This window comes from Bos indicus, chromosome 16, assembly GCF_029378745.1.
Source record: "Bos indicus isolate NIAB-ARS_2022 breed Sahiwal x Tharparkar chromosome 16, NIAB-ARS_B.indTharparkar_mat_pri_1.0, whole genome shotgun sequence".
Taxonomy (NCBI): domain Eukaryota; kingdom Metazoa; phylum Chordata; class Mammalia; order Artiodactyla; family Bovidae; genus Bos; species Bos indicus.
Window position 1 is genome coordinate 34,910,040 of NC_091775.1, and position 21,985 is coordinate 34,932,024.

Consider the following 21,985-nt stretch of genomic DNA (forward strand, 5'->3'; position numbering starts at 1 on the left):
TGTTTAAGGAGTTTGGACTTTATCATAAAAAAGCCATAGGAAGTTAATACATTAAATGCGTATCTTTAAAAAATATACATATGTGTGTATATATATAAAGAGTTTTAATATTTTATTACCATTTCCCTGATTATCTTGCCTCTCTCTCAGGATATACACATACCACTTAGGAAAACATAAAATTAAGGAGGGAAAAACCCAATGTGGCTGATAATAGCACTTGGCCTGGGATTTAATTATCAAATTATATCAATTTCATTGGTTTGGGGGATTGGTTTGTTTAGTACACAGTATTATCCATAAAGACACCATGTAAGTCTCCTCATTGGTCATGTGACCTAGCAACAGGAAAAGCTTGAGGCCTCCTTACCTATAAATGGGAAGTCCATATTATTTCATCCTACCTGCTGAAATACATGCCTTTTTTCCCCAGTAACTAAGCCCTCATCCAGTCTCATTTATTCATTCAGTAGATCTTCATAGAGTTCCTGCCTTATACCATTCTCTTCTATTGATAATTTCTTACCACAGAGTATCTTTCTCAGTCTGCACTGAATTAACTCATCCCTAGTTTCCTCTAGAAAAAAAAATTTTGTAGCTTAGACATTTAATTAAAACTGTGACCATTGAACACATTGATGGTTAGTTGATTGGTTGATTTTGTTGTCTCAGAAATTCGACAGAATTTAGAAAGTATAAAAGAATAAATATTTTCTTAATGTTAATTTGTTGCTTTCAGTTTGAGTGTTGAGTTTTGCTGTGTGTAAAGCACTGTGGCAGGCTCTGTGGAAGACAATAAGAAAGATAAAACATGCTGTCTACTGTTAAGGTCTTATAATCTGGTTGGCGAAGGACAGTATATATACAGGTAACTGTGGTACAAGACAGTACGTGATAGATTAGTGCCCAGTTAGAGGTAAGAACAGAGAAAGGATCACCTTCACCCCGGACTGTCAGGGAAGGCTTTGTGGAGGAAGTAATACTCAAAGCTAGACAGAATTTTTGGTAAGCAAAATCTAAGGGATAGAGACCTGAGCCTTTTACACAGATAGTACTAGAATAGTTTGAGAAATGACTGGTCTTTAGGTCTGTACCAGAAGTTATAAACTGAAATGCCTGCCCAAACCTGTCTAAAAGTATCCTGTAAGTTATTCTAATACTTGCTATAGACTCAATTAAAAATATTTATACAACTGTTTTACAGTATTCTCATTGGGTTACATGTGAAAGTGCCCCTCAGGGTGTGCTGTTTGGCCCTGCATTGGTCAACTCCCAGTTTCCAACCACTGATTTGTATGGATTGAGGGCCAGTCCTAGAGAATAGATTGTGGGGGTCTTAGAATATGTGCCTAAGACTCTTTTTTACCTAAACCAACTACTGTATCAAAAAGGAGTTTTAGCTTCATAGTTAAATTATTGAATGAAATTAGCTTTGGAATTCATTATATTTTCATGCTTAGTCTGACTACACTTTTGAATTAATTATGTAATATGAAGATCAGTTGAAAGCCCTGATTGTTTCTGAAGGATTTGTAATGACCTTTGTACAAAACCATTTAAATTCTAACCATTATGATCTGGCCTGATTTCTTGATGTAGTTTTCTGCTTCCTTAGTGTTTAAGTATTACACTTCACTCCATGAAGCCAAAATTACAATTGGCTTTATAAACCTGCAGCACAGTATTTACAAATTGTCTTCAAGTTATTTATCCCTTTAGTGGCTTAGAATTTTAGAGACGTGTGTGTGTGTGTGTGTGTGTGTGTGTGTGTGTGTGTGTGTGTGTGTGTGTGATTTAGGAATCTCAGGTAGCATTTCTAAGCCATTTTTACCAAAGATGAAACATGTATGGTTTAACAATTTGAAAAAGCACTAACATTGTACTCAGTAACCATCTTCTGCCAAAATTCACTGAGTTTTCAGGATGGCTAAGCGCAGACTCATGAAATAGTCATTGTTTTCTTACTTTCACCAATCCTAATGCTCTAAGGACTCTTTTAGAGAGCACACAATAATTTCTCAGGCCTTAATTTCACAGTCATTAGGATAACAGCTCCTAGATAGCTAGCAAGGATATTTAGTCTTTGGGGTGTAGAAATTTTAACAGTAAATCAGAAGAATATTCTCTTCTAGGATTCTGGATCCATTGTAGCCTTTTTAAGCATGATTATTTGTAATTATAGATGTTCCAGACTTGGGATTTGACATTGATGAATTTGATGTTGACTTGATGTTGATGAATTTCATGTTTTTAAATTAGTTGAACTTGGCATATTGAATTTTGAAGAAATACAAATAAAAATGTAATTTAGTTTACTACTTAAATACTGATCAACTTCTAATAGTAATACTTTACTTTCTTTTTTTTTTTTTTTTTTTTTTTTTTTTTCTTTTTTTTTTGTTTTTTTTTTTTTTTTCTTCCAATTTTATTTTATTTTTAAACTTTACATAATTGGTTCGGGATGGGGAGCGCATGTATACCTGTGGAGGATTCATTTTGATATTTGGCAATACTTTACTTTCTTGTACAGTATTGGTTATTGTATAAGTCAGTTAAACTAGATTTCCAGCCCAATGAAGAAATTCAAATAGAAACTAAAAAGGTACCTAGTATTTACAGCTCTCTAAAGCTGCTGGATCACGTCTTCTAGATTGAAGAGAGAGATACCACATTTAAAAGACAAGTCAGAATTTTGTGACACTTTTATTTTATAAAATGCCTGAAATTAATTTCAAGCATAGAATCTTTATTGACAATTGTTTTTGTCAAAGGATAGTTTCTTAATTCTTAACAGGTTATTATGTAAAATATACTAACATGAATTAGTATTTTTAAAGAAGGGCAGCATAAGTACTCTATTATAATTTTCAACCTTTGAAATTACATATACACTTTGATCAATTATAAGAAGTCTTTTCCTGTTTAAAGAGGTCCTAACAGACTCAATTGCTTATACTTAATTCAACCTGTTTTCATCTTAAATTCATCTTATATTTATACTGCATATGTTCTATATGAAACAAGTTGTATTTTTGTTATAAAAGGTGGTTATATAAAAATATTAGATAAAATTTGGGGGTTATATTGTCATCTACATGTGTTTTATATTTGGTTCTCAATAAAGAATGAGGTAAATACTAAAGGGTTTTTATGTGTCTATTTGTAGCTAGTCAGTTACTGTTTTAGTACAGATCTCTCACATAAATGAGTTTATTAATATTGGCTCAGTGTTTAATTCACAGTTCATGTAACACTTAGTGGTATTTTTAATTCTTGTTTAGCTTTGAAAAGATATATTGTTTTTGTATTATCATTAAAAATGTGATGTTTTTAAAATATGAAAAGTAAAGAGCTTATTTTTTATTTATAGAATATTATTTAAAGACAAAGATCGGAATTGGGATGAAATAGAAAGCAAGTTAAGAGCTGAAAGTGAAGTCCCTATTGTGAAAACCTCAAGCATGGTATGGTAATTTTTCTTGAATATTAAACCATTTTTTAAAAGGCTTTATGTTCAAGGAATGATACTCTGATTTTTAAACTGTTCATTGATTTCATTTATAAAAGAAGATATAAGAGCACAAATTTGGGAAACTTTATGCTTTCACTTGTCTGTCACAGGGTTTTAAAGTGTTGACTGCTTCAAAGTTTTAGAGAGTGTGGGGGAACCTTTTATGTTTCTCACTATTAATATACTCTTGTTCTTATAATAATTACATGTTATAAATAAGCAATTTTGAAATAAGAGCAAACTCAAATATAAGTTGACATGAGTTATTTCTGTTTACTTAACAGATTGCTTGTCTCCTCCAGAATTTGTACAGATTTTTATTATTCAGGAAATCATCCTAAAATTGAGGTTTCAGTTTGTACATTTTCCATAGAAAATCCTTAAGCGCTTTTTACAGTTGTTGTAAGATTGATTAATATATCTTTGCATATACAGTATTATTATCTAACTTTTCATCTTCTATTACTATCTCACTGAAAAGAATTCAGTATTAAAGATTTTAAAATTCAAGTCTTTTTACTGAATATCATAATTATTTTATATCATGTTGCTACAGATTGGGGCCATGTCAGTAATATTAAGGATATCAAATAAAATTAGTATAAGGTTTGTTGCATATCAAATAAAAATGTTTTAATTAAAGTAAGCTAATTCTTGTCATTGCTTTCCCTACAGGAGATTTCTTCTATCTTACAGGAGCTAAAAAGAGTTGAAAAGCAGCTACAAGGTAAACTTACTACTGATTAAGTATAAAGAGCTAACAATTTTAGAACAAGTACATCCTAAGTGGTATTTCTAAAATACTGTTAATTATTTGAACACTATTTGATTAAGTGTAAGGATGTGTGAATAAAGATATAAAGTTCTGTGTATTCAAATTACTCATAAAAAGAAAGCATAAATAATTAAAAATATAATTCATAGTATTATATAGTATCTATTATTTGTATCTATATAGTAGATACAATATAGATTGTATATCTATACTATATAGTATCTATTATTTATATATATATTTATAAATTATAGTATATGAAAAATATGTAAAATAATATATTAAAATATATTTTCAGCTGCGTATATGCAGCTGAAAATGCTTGTTGACAATTAGCACTGTTTACTTGATTTGATAATTCTTAAATTATATTTGTGGTACAACACATATGAACTAATAATGGTTTTATAAGTCATAATAATCATTTGGATGTACCACAAGAAATGAGTGCACATTGGACACAGGGACCAGAAGAGGGAGTAGAGAAGAAAAAGAGACTGTTGGCCTCCTAGACTTGAACAGGGACCTTGTTTTTGGTGTGTCTCAGATCTTTAATTATGCACTTATGCCTATGTGTATTTTGACCTAGAAGTTCCCAGTGGTAAAACAGGCAGATTCCAAGGTCAGTTGCTAATTTTACTCAGTATTTGTTTGAATTATCGTAGGCATGGTGTGTTGGTCCTGGCTAAGTGGTTCTGAGTCTTTTCTCAGCCTCAGCACACCTAAGCGTATACCCTTACAAGGCAAAGTGGCTTGTTTACATGATTGTTAGCTGGCAGGAGGGAGTATGCTTTTAAAAGGACTTCTTAAATAATTCTTCTATCTGTGATGCTTCTTTTCCTCAACTCCCACTCTACCCTATACCATGTTGAAAATCACTGCTGAAGACTTTCCCTTGTCCACTCAAGGATCTTTAGGATTGAAAGCTGGTCTTTATCTGGTCCTTGCCATGGAGAATGCAAGGTCTGTTTGGCCTGCTGGGGTTGCCATGGAATATGAATATCTAGGCTGTGAAGGATATTTATGGCTCAGTGGTCCATAAATACATATTTGTGCATGGCAGATACCCTAGCATCCTCACCAGGATGAATGAGAACATGCTATGGTAGCTTCAGAGTGTGCTATTTGCCTCAACTTTCATTTTACTCTGAACCCCATCTTAGCAACTAATCCCAATTACCTGAGTAATAGATAAAGCCAGGAGTAGTTTCTTTCAGTCCTAACCAGTATTTTCATCATCCTCTTATAATGATTAAAGCATATTTCAAAGAGACCTTTCCTGAATTCCACATCTCCAAATCATAGTCTTCCAGCAGGTTCAGATGCCTATAAGTAGCCTACTCAAGGGACCATAGAAAGCTTTCAGGTTTGTATAATCTATGATATAGATGAGCCCCAGAATTACTGAAGGTGGGGTTTTAAATCCAGAATTGGAAGGATTAACCAAATTAAAACTCATATAAGCATTAGTAATTGAAATATCCAAATCATAAGCAATATTCATATCCAAATTTAGCTGCATCTATAGTCATGTCTTTTTCCCTCTATTCCTTTCCTTTCTTTCAGCTATCAATGCTATGATTGACCCGGATGGAACTTTGGAGGCTCTGAACAACATGGGATTTCCCAGTGCTATCTTGCCGTCTCCACCAAAACAGAAGTCCAGTCCTGTGAATGACCACAGCAGCCCGGGTCAGACACCGACACTTTGCCAACCAGAAGCTAGGGTTCTTCATCCTGCTGCTGGTGTGGTCTCAGCTGAATTTGAGAATGCCGAGTCTGAGGCTGATTTCAGTATACATTTCAATAGGTTCAACCCCGATGGGGAAGAGGAGGACGTTACAGTACAGGAATGACTTTCTCTTGCTTGTTAAAATAATTACCTGTGGAATGACTAGAATTATTGGAAACAGCGTAGTGTTGACTTTTAGAGAAAATAAGACAGCTTGGTCAACTGCAATCTTGTTATCTCTGTCTTCTTAATTTTATTTATTTATTTTTTATCTATAACGTGGAGCCATAGTAATCCTTTTGAACTATTGAGATGACCATTTGATGCACAAAGAGGAAAAATTAGATTGTGAAACTTTCACATTTTGTGGTTTTTATGATTTTCAAATTGAATTAGATAATTGCATCCTTTCCCTTCATAGATCTTTGTTTTTTTTTTTTTTTTTTCTTTAAGCCATGCTGTGACCTACAAGCAAACTAAATACCCAACCTTTCTGACCCCCCATGTCTCCTGTGCCAAGCTGCTCCCTGAAATGGACTTGCTCTTCGTCTGTACAGATTTGTTAAACACTTATATTTGCTTCTTAATAATAGGATTTATATTAGTATTCATTACCATTGGATACAATGACATATTGCTCTCCACAGTCAAACTGACCTTTCAGAACAGTCCTTCTTGTGTTCTAAAATTTTCCAACATATATGTGATTTATATAACTTTGTTGCTGCGTAAATTGTCTTAGGGTTTATGGAAATGAACTATTATGTTTGCACTAAGATTTGCTGGGAGTGGTAGGTGGACATATCTATATATCAATAAGGACTAACCATCGTTTTTTGTATATAGGAGATTGATAATTGTATTTGTTTTAACCCCACAGTGTTTTACTCCACTTTCAAAAAGATCAATTTGGCACTTTTTTCCCTTTTTTTTTTTTTTAGTGAAAGTAAGATTTTGTCTCATTTTAGGGCAAATGATAAGTAGAAGGATTAAACTAGACAGATAGGTTATAGGTGGAGTCTATTTTTAAAACTAAGAACATGTATACAGGTCCTGTGTTACCAAGTTTATATGTGACAGTTGAAAAAATTTTTCCCTTGAAATGATCATGAGATTAAAATTTGGGGCATTAGGAAACTTGGAGAACTAGTAGTCATAAGATTAGTAGATAGTTTCACTCCCAAGCAATGAATTGCTTCTGTGTGTTTCCCTGTAGGACCCAATAGTAAATCCTGTCTCAGTCGTATACATTTATAAGGACCCTACAAGATGACGACCAAGGCTTTGTGCCTATGCTAAACAGGAAGCTTATGAAAAGTATCTTCTATTAACTTGTTTTTTTCTCTTTTCAGTAAGTTCACATTTGGATAAGTTTCAAAAGAAAGTAATTATCTTTATGTTTCCAGAACACTATAATTTTGGGTAATTCTTAATTCAGTTAAATATTATTAGTAGACCTGGATTTTTGAAACCCGTGATCCCATCAGTTTATAAAGGTTAAAGCTACAACTTTTGCAACTTTCATGAAATAGTCTTTAATATTTCAGCAATAATCCTGTGCTACATTTGTTTTAAGAAAGTAACTCTGTTCAATTCAAATGTTTACAGGATTTTTAAAAATCCTGTACTGTTGGGCCAGTTAATAAAGATGCAAAAAAAACAAACCACCTGTTTTTAGAGACATAGAAACAAAAGTCTGTTGTATAATGGATCTCATTATTTTTCTTTAAATTAAAAAAAAAAGAGCAAATGAACTGTTCTCCTTGTAAAGCTAAATTCCCCATTCTGTCTAATAAAGGAAGACTGAAAAAAATGGTTTTAAAGAGCATGAATGAAAAGATACAGTTGCTTTGAAGGAATAAATGAAATGTTAAAACAGGGTTGATCCATTTGAAGAAAGAGTAGAAAAAATTAATCACCACTGTTTCATCTTTGTTTAATGTTTGGGTACTGATGATATCAATATGGAAGTCGAAGGTAAGGAGTTGTTCAGGAAAATACTAGCATCTATTCTACTTACATTATCATTTAAGTGTTTACACAGTTTTGTTCAATTACAAACATTTGGCCTTTTACTATGTTATTTTTATTTTGTATGAATACATTATTCTCCTTATTTATTTTTGTTACCTTTATTACTTATGTTATTTTGTTATGCATTTACAACTCCATTTTTAAATAAAGTGTTTCTGGAACTTTATGCAATTGATTGTACATTTTATTCTATCATCTGAATTGGTAATACTTCATCAGTTTATCAAATAACTCTGTATCATTTTCCAAGGTTAAGCAAAAAAAAGTTCTTCAGTTTACTGAATATGTGATAACTGTAAAATTCATACTCTTTTGAGCAAAAGAAGAAAATATTTTCTTAGCAAATTATAGTAAATACAGTTCTCTTTAGCTTAATAATCTCGTATATAGAGATAGATATTTATATATGTATTCGATTCCTGGGTCAGGAAGATCCCCTGGGAAAGGGAATGGCAACTCCAGTATTCTTGCCTGGAGAATTCCATCGACAGAGAAGCCCGGTCGACTCTTTGAGACCCCATGGACTGTAGCCCAGGGTGCCCCATGAGTGACACTAGCGGTAAAGAATGTGTCTGCCAACACAGGAGACATGAGGCAGGAGTTTGATATCTGGGTCAGAAAGATCCCCTGGAGGAGGGCATGACAGTCCCATGGACAGAGGAGTCTGATGGGCTACAGTCCATAGGGTCACAAAGAGTCTGACATGACTGAAGCAACTTAGCACACATGCACACATAGATATTTATACACACACAGCCTTTCTTTGTTGCTGGCATGGAATCATCAGGAAGCTTTATAACTGATATATTTGGGGAACAAAGAAGAAATTTAAAATACATCTTAAATTTAAGAACTATCCATTTGGACTCATTTGTACACAAGAGTCTTAAATATCTCCCTGTTCCTGTTACTCTGTTTTCTCAACTTTTTTAGGCTTTCCATAATCTGGCTCTTTCCTTATGTGTCTGTGTACAGCTGATACAGACTCTCCACCCTGAGACAGTCTGGGGCTTCTCATCACTCTGTGTACTTGCTGCTCCCTCCCCTTCCTTCCTGCTTACTCACATTCCTTCCATTCTTCAGAGTTCCACTGAACTCTTCATAAAGCTTCCCTCACTTGACTGGGCCATAGTAAAGGGTTGTGTCGTAGTTACATTTTCCCCTTCCCTTCTCCCACTATATACACATAATTTTCTTCCTTCTAAATTAATAATCTTTATTTCCTGGATAAACTGCACTTTAAAATGTCTGTGTGTTTTGCTTCCTTTGTCTGTCTCTGATTTTGCTTGTCATCTATGTCTCTGCCTGACAGGATCCTAACTTTGGAAAGGAAAAGAGAAGCTTAGGATCCAGACCCTTTCCTCACTAGCTAAAAATGTGTTTCTCTGTCTTCTGATCTGCAGGAGGAAAGCATTTTAATATCCAAGAAATCTCTTCCAATCCAAGTGGTCTGTGACTTCAAAATAGTTATCCATCCTGTTTTTCTTCAGAGAAATACCCCAGGTCATATTTATTCAACAAGTGTGTAGTAGGCACTGAGGTTATTGTAGGTAAACAGAAATAAATGATTGCCTTCACAGACCTATTCTGGATTAGGGAAACAGATAATAGAAACTAAAAATTAGTTAAGTTGATGATATCAGATGGAGTAATCACATTTTCCTTTATCCTCCCAGTGGATTATTTGTATTGCTCTCTCCCTAGTTTCTTAAATGTGCATACTGCTCAACAAATGATTCAGATAAATACTGTTAATTTGGGTTTTGGGGAAGGAACATTTTGTGATCTGACTTTCAACCTCCATGTTTTTCCTCAGTTTCCCTCTTTGCTGTAGTAAGACCCATATTCTCTCTCTCTTTTACTGAAGTATATTTGATTTTCAATGTTGTGTTACTTTTCAGGTGTACAGCAAAGTGAATCAGTTATACACATACATATGCCCACTCTTTTTTTAAGATTCTTTTCCCATATAGGCCATGACAGAGTATGGAATAGAGTTCCCTGTGGTATATAGTAGGTTCTTCTCAGGTACCTATTTTATATACAGAAATGTGTCTGTCATCCCCAACCTCCCAATTTATGTCCCCCTCCTTATCCGCTAGTAACCGTAACTTTGTTCTCTACATCTGTGACTCTGCTTCTGTTTTGTGAATTAAGTTCTTTTGTACCCTTTTTTTGGATTCTACATACAAGTGATATCGTATGATATTTTCTTTCTGTGTCTGATTTCGCTCAATATGACCATCTCTGGGTCCATCAGTGTTGCTGCAAATGGCATTATTTTGTTCTTTTTTTATGGCTGAGTAGTATTTCGTTGTCTGTATGTATATCTTTATCCATTCCTCTGTCGATGGACGTTTAGTTTGCTTCCGTGTTCTGACTGTTGTAAATAATGCGGCAGTGAACATTGGGATGCGTGTATCTTTCTGAATTATGTTTTTTTCCAGGCATATGCCTACTAGTGGGATTGCTGAGTCATATCATATGGTAGTTCTGTTTTTAGTTTTTTAAGGAACCTCTGTACTGTTCTTCATAGAGGCTGTACCAATTTACGTTCTCACCAACAGTGAAAGGGGGGTTCTCTTTTCTCCATATCCCCTCCAGCATTTATTGTTTGTAGATTTTTTTCTTGAACTGTGTGACTCCACAAAAACCAGAAGGCACTAGAAAACAGCCAAGCCATCCTCATGGTACCCTGCGGGAAGGCATGTCAGCTTAGATACATGATGGACTGTAATTCCACCACCTAAGACTCCACACAGTGAGAGGAACAGCCGTGAAATGTTTGGATACTTTTTGATGATGGCATTCTGACCAATGTGAGGTGATAGCTCATTTGATTTATAATTTTCTAATAGTAATGTGGAGTATCTTTTCATGTGATTTTAGGCATCAGTATGTCATCTTTGGAGAAATATCTGTCTAGATGTTCCACCCATTGTTTGATTGGGTTGTTTTTTGTTTATATTGAGCTGCATGAGCTGTTTGCATATTTTGGAGATTAATCCTTTGTCAGTTGCTTCATTTGCAAATATTTTCTCCCATTTTGAGGGTGGTTTTTTTTGTTATGGTTTCCTTTGCTGTGCAAAATCTTTTATGTTTAATTAGAAACCCATTTGTTTATTTTGTTTTTTATTTTTATTCTAGGAGTGGATCCAAAAAAAAAGATCTTGCTGCAGTTTATGTTAGAGTGTTCTAACCATGTTTTCCTCTCAGAGTTTTATAGAGGATCTATGAAAATGTATCTGATCTTACATTTAGGTCTTTAGTCCATTTTGAGTTTATTTTTCCTCATGGTGTTGAGGAGTGTTCTAATTTCATTCTTTTACATGTAGCTGTCCAGTTTTTCATAGAAGAAACTATCTTTTCTCCATTGTATATTTATACCCCCTTTGTCACAGATTAATTGACCATAGGTGAATGGGTTTATCTCTGGGCTTTCTATACAGTTCCACTGATCTATATATATTTCTGATTTTGTGCCAGTATCATACTGTTTTAATGACTGTAGCTCTGTAGTATAGTCTGAAGTCAAGGAGCATATTTCCCCCAGCTCTTTTTTTATTTCTGAAGATTGCTTGGGCTGTTCATGGTCTTTTGTGTTTCCATAAAATTGTAAAATTTTGTTCTAATTCTATGAAAAAATGCCACTGGTAATTTGATAGGGTTTGCATTGAAACTGTAGTTTGCTTTGGGTAGTTTAGTCATTTTCACAATGTTCTTCCAATCCAGTAACATGGTATATTTCTCCATCTGTTTGTGTCATCTTTTATTTCTTTCATCAGTATCTTACAGTTTTCTGAGTACAGGTCTTTTGTCTCCTTAGGTAGGTTTACTCCTTAGTATTTCATTCTGTTTGTTGCAATGGTAAATGAAGTTGTTTCCATAATTTCTCTTTCTGACCTTTCATTGTTGGTATATAGGAATGCAGGAGATTTCTGTCCAGTAATTTTGTATTCTGCAGCTTTACCAGATTCGTTGACGAGCTCTAGTAGTTTTCTGGTGGCATCGTCATACATAGAAAATCCTAAAAATGCTCGCTCCCAGAGGCCCAGAATGTCTTGATTTACGTGGAAGTCACTTTCATTATATCACACAATTTAACACTGGATTTTGGACAGGTGTGAGGCAGCTTCTTCAGTGCTGTGCTTTTGCTGCTGGATCCCAGAGGGACCCCATTAGGCTGATGAATTCTAGCTGAAGTTGCATGCAGGTTCTTGAAGAAATTATTTCAAGGCACTTCCTCACTTTAGAGAAATCCACGTTTGCTTTATTTGGATGTGGGCTGACCAGAACATTGGCAGTCCAGTGAAGGAATATTGGAACTTTCTTGCCCTCAGTTCAGACTTGGTTCTGGCCTTTCTGTTCCCTACTCCCTCCCTTCTTCCAGGTGTGGTGCGTTAACTTCATACCTCCCTTTTCTTGCATCTTCACCATAAGGAAAAGCTCCACGCTGGCCCCACTCAATCTGTCTAGCACATTTCACTACCTGGAACTGATTTCTGTTGAACATTTGGCATTTTTTTTTGGTATCCGTATACACACTAAAATGTTCAACAAGTGTTTGTTAATTGATTGTGGTCTTTTTAGAGTTATTACTATACAACTTTATTCCTCTTACTACTACTATGAAGTCTAACCTTTAACTGAAGTATGAAAATTCTTTGAATTTTGAGGCATGGTATAATTAGATCTCAAAATGTTAGACATTATGTAGCTCAACTACCTCATCCATATTTGAAGTTTGAGGCTGAAACAAATAACTTGTGCTTAGTGAGGGATTATTATCTTTCCAGCCGGTATATTAAATACTTACATGTATTATCTCTTTTAATCCTCAAAAAAAAAAAACTGTAATAAGAAAACTTATTATTCATATGTTAAAGGAACTGAGGCTTCCTGAGGTTAAGAAGTGTATTCAGCAGCCCACTTGGGATTTAATCAAGATTTCTTTAACTTGACAACAGAGGACGAGATGGTTGGATGGCATCACCAACTCAATGAACATGAATCTGAGCAAGCTCAAGGAGATGGTGATGGACAGGGAAGCCTGGTGTGCTGCAGTCCATGTGGTCACAAAGAGTCAGACACAACTGAGTGACTGAACAACAGCAACAACTTTAACTTGAAAATCCAAATTCTTTGTGACCACCCTCCGCTGGCTCTTTACCCAGCAGACAGCTTGGACAGCCTGGATAAGCTAGTGCCCTGTTCCTTTTCTTCAATGCTTTGTCTCAGGACAGTGACCACAAGTTTGAGGAGGTCATTGGGTCCCTCCTGTACTTTGGGGTAGAATTCATTGAGCTGGGGAACCTAATAAACTTCTCCAATGGTAACAAGCAATGACCAAATGTTATGAATGTCTTCCTTACCTGGAACACAAATCCCTTGAAAGAATCATGAACTGTCTCCTAGAAATCGGGATATTGATTTCTTCAGGGAGAATGCTATCAGGAACCATGTCAAGTTACGAGACGACTCTTGCTCTACTCTTGGTTATAAAGATACAAAACCCAGGGCTGTGAATATGGAATTGCTGTCTCTAGTGAGTCCATATCAGACCTGTGACTAAAGAGTTGCCTCAAGCTATTCATTACAATACTTCTAAGCAAGGCAAACTGGAGAGAAAGAAATACCCTTAGAACCAACAGGGAATTACCCTGGAGCTTTATTAGAGACAAAACATGGATGGAGTGCGGCAAGAACTGCTCTTTCCTCCCAGAAAAAGATAACACAGTCTTAACCTTATAATCAATTATAAGAGGGCCTCCTATGCCAACTATGAGGGTAGGGGCTGTTGGATTTTCTCTGAATAAAAGAATTTCTGCCAAATTTGAAATGAAGAAATGAGTAAATGTTTTAATTGTATATATATGCACAAATATATATACACAATACATATATAAAAATTTTAGATCTTATATATTATCTATACATATCTGTGTGTGTGTGGTGTACCAGACATTGCACTGTGTGTGGGGGGGGTGGGGTGGGTCACCAGACATTGCACCTTTGGTTATCCATTTATTTCAATCTTCAAAAATTCTTAATGGAAAAAATTTCAATTTCCTGGAAGACTGTAAAAGGCACCTGGAACAGTTCTTTGCTCAAAAGATAAAAAGTTTTGGGAAGATGGAATTATGAAGTTGCCTGGGAAATGTCAAGACAGTGGGAAAAAACAGTCATTACATTGTTCAATAAAGTTCTCAGAGAAAATGAAAAGTGTCTCATTTTTACTTAAAACTGAAAGGACTTTTTGGCCAACCCAATAATAAAGTTGACAGAATTAAAACTAGTTGAAGAGATGTAAATGTGGGAAGATGATATAATATTTTTTAGAGTTTTGAATGTTAAACAGTGAGTGAGTGCTGGCTAAAGAGATGGAAATTCTTGAAAGAGTTCAGGCGTAGATAGGAGTCTATTCACAAAGATTTCTGGGAGGAAGGTGTGAGCACAGGTCAGAGCTAGTAGGAAGAAATGGTAAAAAGGGTTTTTAGAACTTGGTGGGCATGTGTTTCAGTTTCTGTTCTCGGGACTTCCCTGGTGTTTCAGTGTTGAAGACTCCACGCCCCCAATGCAGGAGGCCCAAGTTTGATCCCTGGTTAGGGAACTATATCCCACATGCTGCAACTAGGAGTTTGTATGCCATAACTAAAGAACCCGTATGCAACAACTAAGATTCAGAGAAGCCAAAAAAAAAAAAAACACCAGTTCAGTTCAGTCGCTCAAGTCGTGTCCGACTCTTTGCGACCCCATGAATCGCAGCACACCAGGCCTCCCTGTCCATCACCAACTCCCGGAGTTCACCCAGACTCACGTCCATCGAGTCAGTGATGCCATCCAGCCATCTCATCCTCTGTCATCCTCTTCTCCTGCCCCCAATCCCTCCCAGCACCAGAGTCTTTTCCAATGAGTCAACTCTTTGCATGAGGTGGCCAAAGTACTGGAGTTTCAGCTTTAGCATCATTCCTTCCAAAGAAATCCCAGGGCTGATCTTCAGAATGGACTGGTTGGATCTCCTTGCAGTCCAAGGGACTCTCAAGAGTCTTCTCCAACACCACAGTTCAAAAGCATCAATTCTTCGGCGCTCAGCCTTCTTCACAGTCCAACTCTCATATCCGTACGTGACTACAGGAAAAACCATAGCCTTGACTAGACGAACCTTTGTTGGCAAAGTAATGTCTCTGCTTTTGCATATGCTATCTAGGTTGGTCATAACTTACCTTCCAAGGAGTAAGCATCTTTTAATTTCATGGCTGCAGTCACCATCTGCAGTGATTTTGGAGCCCCCAAAAATAAAGTCTGACACTGTTTCCACTGTTTTTCCCATGAAGTGATGGGACCGGATGCCATGATCTTCGTTTTCTGAATGTTGAGCTTTAAGCCAACTTTTCACTCTCCACTTTTCACTTTCATCAAGAGGCTTTTTACTTCTTCTTTACTTCCTGCCATAAGGGTGGTGTGATCTGCATATCTGAGGTTATTGATATTTCTCCCGGCAATCTTGATTCCAGCTTGTGCTTCTTCTAGTCCAGCGTTTCTCATGATGTACTCTGCATAGAAGTTATTAAGCAGGGTGACAATATACAGCCTTGACATACTCCTTTTCCTATTTGGAACCAGTCTGTTGTTCCATGTCCAGTTTTAACTGTTGCTTCCTGACCTGCATACAGGTTTCTCAAGAGGCAGGTCAGGTGGTCTGGTATTCCCATCTCTTTCAGAATTTTCCACAGTTTATTGTGATCCACACAGTCAAAGGCTTTGGCATAGTCAGTAAAGCAGAAATAGATGTTTTTCTGGAACTCTCTTGCTTTTTCCATGATCCAGCGGATGTTGGCAATTTGATCTCTGGTTCCTCTGCCTTTTCTAAAACCAGCTTGAACATCAAGAAGTTCACAGTTCACATATTGCTGAAGCCTGGCTTGGAGAATTTTGAGCATTACTAGCGTGTGAGATGAGTGCAATTGTGGGGTAGTTTGAGCATTCTTTGGCATTGCCTTTCTTTGGGATTGGAATGAAAACTGACCTTCTCCAGTCTTGTGGCCACTGCTGAATTTTCCAAATTTGCTGGCATATTGAGTGCAGCACTTTCACAGCATCATCTTTCAGGATTTGAAATAGTTCAACTGGAATTCCATCACCTCCACTAGCTTTGTTCATCGTGATGCTTTCTAAGGCCCACTTGACTTCACATTCCAGGATGTCTGGCTCTAGGTGAGTGATCACACCATCGTGATTATATTGGTCGTGAAGATCTTTTTTGTACAGTTCTTCTGTGTATTCTTGCCATCTCTTCTTAATATCTTCTGCTTCTGTTAGGTCTATACCATTTCTGTCCTTTATGGAGCCCATCTTTGCATGAAATGTTCCCTTGGTATCTCTAATTTTCTTGAAGAGATCTCTAGTCTTTCCCATTCTGTTGTTTTCCTCTATTTCTTTGCATAGATCGCTGAAGAAGGCTTTCTTATCTCTTCTTGCTATTCTTTGGAACTCTGCATTCAGATGTTTATATCTTTCCTTTTCTCCTCTACTCTAGATTTTTAATTTTTGCTTTTATGTATTTGTTACCAATTTTGTACCTTTAAGAACCCAATCTTCAGGACCCATTTTTCACTAGGGAGCGAGATTACTGGCTTGACTGCTCTCTCTCCCTTTGGACTCTCCTTTTTCTCCACCAGGTCGCCCGTGTCTCCTCCCTAACCCCTCTCTACTCTACCCAACTCTGTGAGTTTATGTGTGTTCCAGATGGTGGAGAACACTTAGGGAACTGATTACTGGCTGGATCTGTCTCCCTCCTTGTCATTCCCCCCTTTTATCCCTCTGGCCACCTCTGTCTCCTTCCTCCTCCTTCTCTTCTCTGTATAACTCCGTGAACATCTCTGAGTGGTCCAGTTGTGGAGTGCACATAAGGAAGTGACTACTGGCTACCCCACTCTCTCCACTATTGATTCCACCTCATCTCATTTGGGTCACCTCTAACTCCCTCCTCCCTCTTCTCTTCTCCATGTAACGCTGTGAACCTCTCTGAGTGACCCTCACAGTACAGAAACTTTTCATCTTTAACGTAGATGTATTATCAATTGCTGTATAGAAGGAGAAGTTTTGAAACTACTGTAAAAATAAGACTGATAACTGGAAGCAGGAGGCTTAAGTCCAAACCCTGACTCCAGGGAACTCCTGACTCCAAGAAACATTAATTGACAGGAGCTCATCAAACGCCTCCATACCAACACTGAAACCAAGCACCACACAAGGGCCAACAAGTTCCAGGGCAAGACATACCAAGCAAATTCTCCAGCAACAAAGGAGCACAGCCCTGAGCTTCAAGATACAAGCTGCCCAAAGTCACCCCAAAACCATAGACATCTCATAACTCATTACTGGACATTTCATTGCACTCCAGAGAGAAGAAATACAGCTCCACCCACCAGAACACCGACACAAGCTTCCCTAACCAGGAAACCTTGACAAGCCACCTGTACAAACCCACACACAGCGAGGAAAAGCCACAATAAAGAGAACTCCACAAACTGCCAGAATATAGAAAGGACACCCCAAAATCAGCAATTTAAACAAGATGAAGAGACAGAGGAATACCCAGCAGATAAAGGAACAGGATAAATGCCCACCAAACCAAACAAAAGAGGAAGAGATAGGGAATCTACCTGATAAAGAATTCTGAATAATGATAGTGAAATTGATCCAAAATCTTGAAATTAAAATGGAATCACAGATAAATAGCCTGGAGACAAGGATTGAGAAGATGCAAGAAAGGTTTAACAAGGATCTAGAAGAAATAAAAAAAGTCAATATATAATGAATAATGCAATAAATGAAATTAAAAACACTCTGGAGGCAACAAATAGTAGAATAACAGAGGCAGAAGATAGGATTAGTGAATTAGAAGAGAGAATGGTAGAAATAAATGAATCAGAGAGGATAAAAGAAAAACGAATTAAAAGAAATGAGGACAATCTCAGAGACCTCCAGGACAATATTAAACAGTACAACATTCGAATCATAGGGGTTCCAGAAGAAGAAGACAAAAAGAAAGACCATGAGAAAATACTTGAGGAGATAATAGTTGAAAACTTCACTAAAATGGGGAAGGAAATAATCACCCAAGTCCAAGAAACCAAGAGAGTCCCAAACAGGATAAACCCAAGGTGAAACACCCCAAGACACATATTAATCAAATTAACAAAGATCAAACACAAAGAACAAATATTAAAAGCAGCAAGGGAAAAACAACAAATAACACACAAGGGAATTCCCATAAGGATAACAGCTGATCTTTCAATAGAAGCTCTTCAAGTCAGGAGGGAATGGCCAGACATACTTAAAATGATGAAAGAAAATAACCTACAGCCCAGATTATTGTACCCAGCAAGGATTTCATTCAAGTATGAAGGAGAAATCAAAAGCTTTTCAGACAAGCAAAAGCTGAGAGAATTCTGCACCACCAAACCAGCTCTCCAACAAATACTAAAGGATATTCTCTAGACAGGAAACACAAAAATGGTGTATAAGTTCAAACCCAAAACAATAAAGTAAATGGCAACGGGATCATACTTATCAGTAATTACCTTAAACGTAAATGGGTTGAATGCCCCAACCAAAAGACAAAGACTGGCTGAATGGATACAAAAACAAGTCTCCTTTGCTTTTCGCTTCTCTTCTTTTCACAGCTATTTGTAAGGCCTCCCCAGACAGCCATTTTGCTTTTTTGCATTTCTTTTCCACGGGGATGGTCTTGATCCCTGTCTCCTGTACAATGTCACGAACCTCATTCCATAGTTCATTAGGCACTCCATCTATCAGATCTAGTCCCTTAAATCTATCTCTCACTTCCACTGTATAATCATAAGGGATTTGATTTAGTTCATACCTGAATGGTCTAGTGGTTTACCCTACTTTCTTCAATTTAAGTCTGAATTTGGCAATAACGAGTTCATGATCTGAGCCACAGTCAGCTCCTGGTCTTGTTTTTGCTGACTGTATAGAGCTTCTCCATCTTTGGCTGCAAAGAACATAATCAATCTGATTTCGGTGTTGACCATCTGGTGATGTCCATGTGTAGAGTCTTCTCTTGTGTTGTTGGAAGAGGGTGTTTGTTATGACCAGTGCATTTTCTTGGCAAAACTCTATTAGTCTTTGCCCTGCTTCATTCCGTATTCCAAGGCCAAATTTGCCTGTTACTCCAGGTGCTTCTTGACTTCCTACTTTTGCATTCCAGTCCCCTATAAGGAAAAGGACATCTTTTTGTGTGTTAGTTCTAAAAGGTCTTATAAGTCTTCATAGAATCGTTCAACTTCAGCTTCTTCAGCGTTACTGGTTGGGGCATAGACTTGGATTACTGTGATATTGAATGGTTTGCCTTGGAAACGAACAGATCATTCTGTCGTTTTTGAGATTGCATCCAAGTACTACATTTCGGACTCTTTTGTTGACCATGATGGCTACTCCATTTCTTCTGAGGGACTCCTGCCCACAGTAGTAGATAAAATGGTCATCTGAGTTAAATTCACCCATTCCAGTCCATTTTAGTTTGCTGATTCCTAGAATGTTAACATTCACTCTTGCCATCTCTTGTTTGACCACTTCCAATTTGCCTTGATGCATGGACCTGACATTCCAGGTTCCTATGCAATATTGCTCTTTACAGCATCGGACCTTGCTTCTATCACCAGTCACATCCACAGCTGGGTATTGTTTTTGCTTTGGCTCCATCCCTTCATTCTTTCTGGAGTTATTTCTCCACTGATCTCCAGTAGCATATTGGGCACCTACTGACTTGGGGAGTTCCTCTTTCAGTATCCTATCATTTTGCCTTTTCATACTGTTCATGGGGTTCTCAAGGCAAGAATACTGAAATGATTTGCCATTCCCTTCTCCAGTGGACCACATTCTGTCAGATCTCTCCACCATGACCCGCCCATCTTGGGTTACCCCACGGGCATGGCTTAGTTTCATTGAGTTAGACAAGGCTGTGGTCCTAGTGTGATTAGATTGACTAGTTTTCTGTGATTATGATTTCAGTGTGTCTGCCCTCTGATGCCCTCTTGCAACACCTACCGTCTTACTTGGGTTTCTCTTACCTTGGACTTGGGGTATTTCTTCATGGCTGCTCCAGCAAATCGCAGCCGCTGCTCCTTACCTTGGACGAGGGGTATCTCCTCACCACCACCCTTCCTGGCCTTCAACATGGGATAGCTCCTCTAGGCCCTCCTGCCCCCATGCAGCCACGGCTCCTTGGACGTGGGGTTGGTCCTCTCTGCCACCGCCCCTGGCCTCGGGCATGGGGGCATGGGGTAGCTCCTCCCGGCTGCCGCCCCAACCTTGGGTGCGGGGTAGCTCCTCTCAGCCGCGCTTAGTGGGCCGGTGGCAGCCGCCAGTTACTACATATGGAATCTTAAGCAAGTTGGGTAGTCTCTGAGATTCAGTTTTTCATTCCTGTAAGGTGCAGCTAGTAACACCCAGTTCATAGGGCTAATGAATAAAGTAAATTGTAATGTACATAAAACCTTAACACACTTACTAGTACATGTTATGCTCTCTGTATTATGCAGGTAGAAACATCTCCAAAGCAGATACAAGCAAGAGAAGGACTGAGTAGTGAGTAGGACTAAGAATTTTATGACAACTTACAGTCAACAATGCCTAGGTGATCATTAGTAATCTTTGATAGAACAATAAAGTGAAAATAGTAAAGTTATAATAGTTCCTTTTTTAAACTGGAACTATTTCAGATACATTGTGTAAGTCAGGCCACATTGCTTCAGGTTCAACTGTATTGCGTGGTGGTGAAGAAATGGAGGCAGAAAGTTTAAAAAATGGAAAGAGTTGGAATATTTTACTTGGAGAGGAAATATGGCTCTTCACTTTTTAAAATTCCAAACAACTAACACAGTAGTAAGAATACCTCAAAGGCTCAGATAATGTTTGTCTTAACTAAAACAAAAACACATGTTATGATCATGTGGATTATAACATTTTTTAACAAATTTTTAAGACTTCAGACACACCCTGGGTATCAGGCCTTTGCATCACTGTTTCTTCATCTGAGACCATTCTTCCCCAGTTATCATGCTTTGGTGCATTACTTCATTGCATTCAGCTCAGATTTCAGTTCGTCAGATAGACCTTCTCTGAACACCCTCTGAGATAGCCACTCATGCCCTATTACTTTTTAGGGATTGACATTAACATTCTTCATAGTATTTATCATCCCCTGACATGCACTTATTTATTTACTTACTAATATATTGTCTGGGCTTCCCTGGTGTCTTGGTAAATAATCCACCTGCAATGTGGGAGACCAGGATTTGATCCCTGGGTTGGAAAGATGCCCTGGAGGAGGACAAGGCAACCCACTCCAGTATTCTTGCCTGGAGAATCCCATGGACAGAGGAGCCTGGGGGGCTACAGTCCATGGGGTCACAAAGAGTCAGATACGACTGAGAGACTAAGCATAACACAGTATATTGTCTATAACCGCTCCCTCAACTAAAATGCACTCTCCAAGAGAACACAATTTTTGTTTAATTCACTGTTGTGCGTCTAGTGCCTGTAACAGTAATTAGTGCATTGGCAGTTAATAAGTGAGCACACAGAGAGATGAATGAATGAACTGAGTGTTTGTCTTTCTGAGTAGCTGAAGGAGAAAGTGTTATTTTCCTCTCATGATCGTTGCTGCTGCTGCTGCTGCTAAGTCACTTCAGTCGTGTCCGACTCTGTGCGACCCCATAGACGGCAGCCCACCAGGCTCCTCTGTCCATGGGATTCTCCAGGCAAGAACACTGGAGTGGGTTACCATTTCCTCCTCCAATGCATGAAAGTGAAAAGTCAAAGTGAAGTCGCTCAGTCATGTCCGACTCTTAGCAACCCCATGGACTGCAGTCTACCAGGCTCCTCCATCCATGGGATTTTCCAC

At 37.5% G+C, this 21,985-nt stretch overlaps 1 protein-coding gene across 14 annotated transcripts in view; it reads left to right on the forward strand.

Annotated features, from left to right (window-relative positions):
- The window catches only part of CEP170 (centrosomal protein 170), a 131,626-nt gene extending 123,408 nt beyond the window's left edge, over positions 1–8,218 (forward strand). For 12 of the 14 annotated variants that reach the window (XM_019976082.2, XM_019976079.2, XM_019976083.2 and 9 more), the window contains 3 exons: positions 3,371–3,464; positions 4,187–4,238; positions 5,853–8,218. In XM_019976082.2, coding sequence (XP_019831641.2) covers positions 3,371–3,464; positions 4,187–4,238; positions 5,853–6,142 — 436 coding nt within the window. In that variant the 3' untranslated portion in view covers positions 6,143–8,218. The remainder of the gene's footprint in view (positions 1–3,370; positions 3,465–4,186; positions 4,239–5,852) is intronic. The other 2 variants (XM_019976080.2, XM_019976084.2) reach the window with 2 other exon arrangements.
- Positions 8,219–21,985: the final 13,767 nt, after the last annotated feature.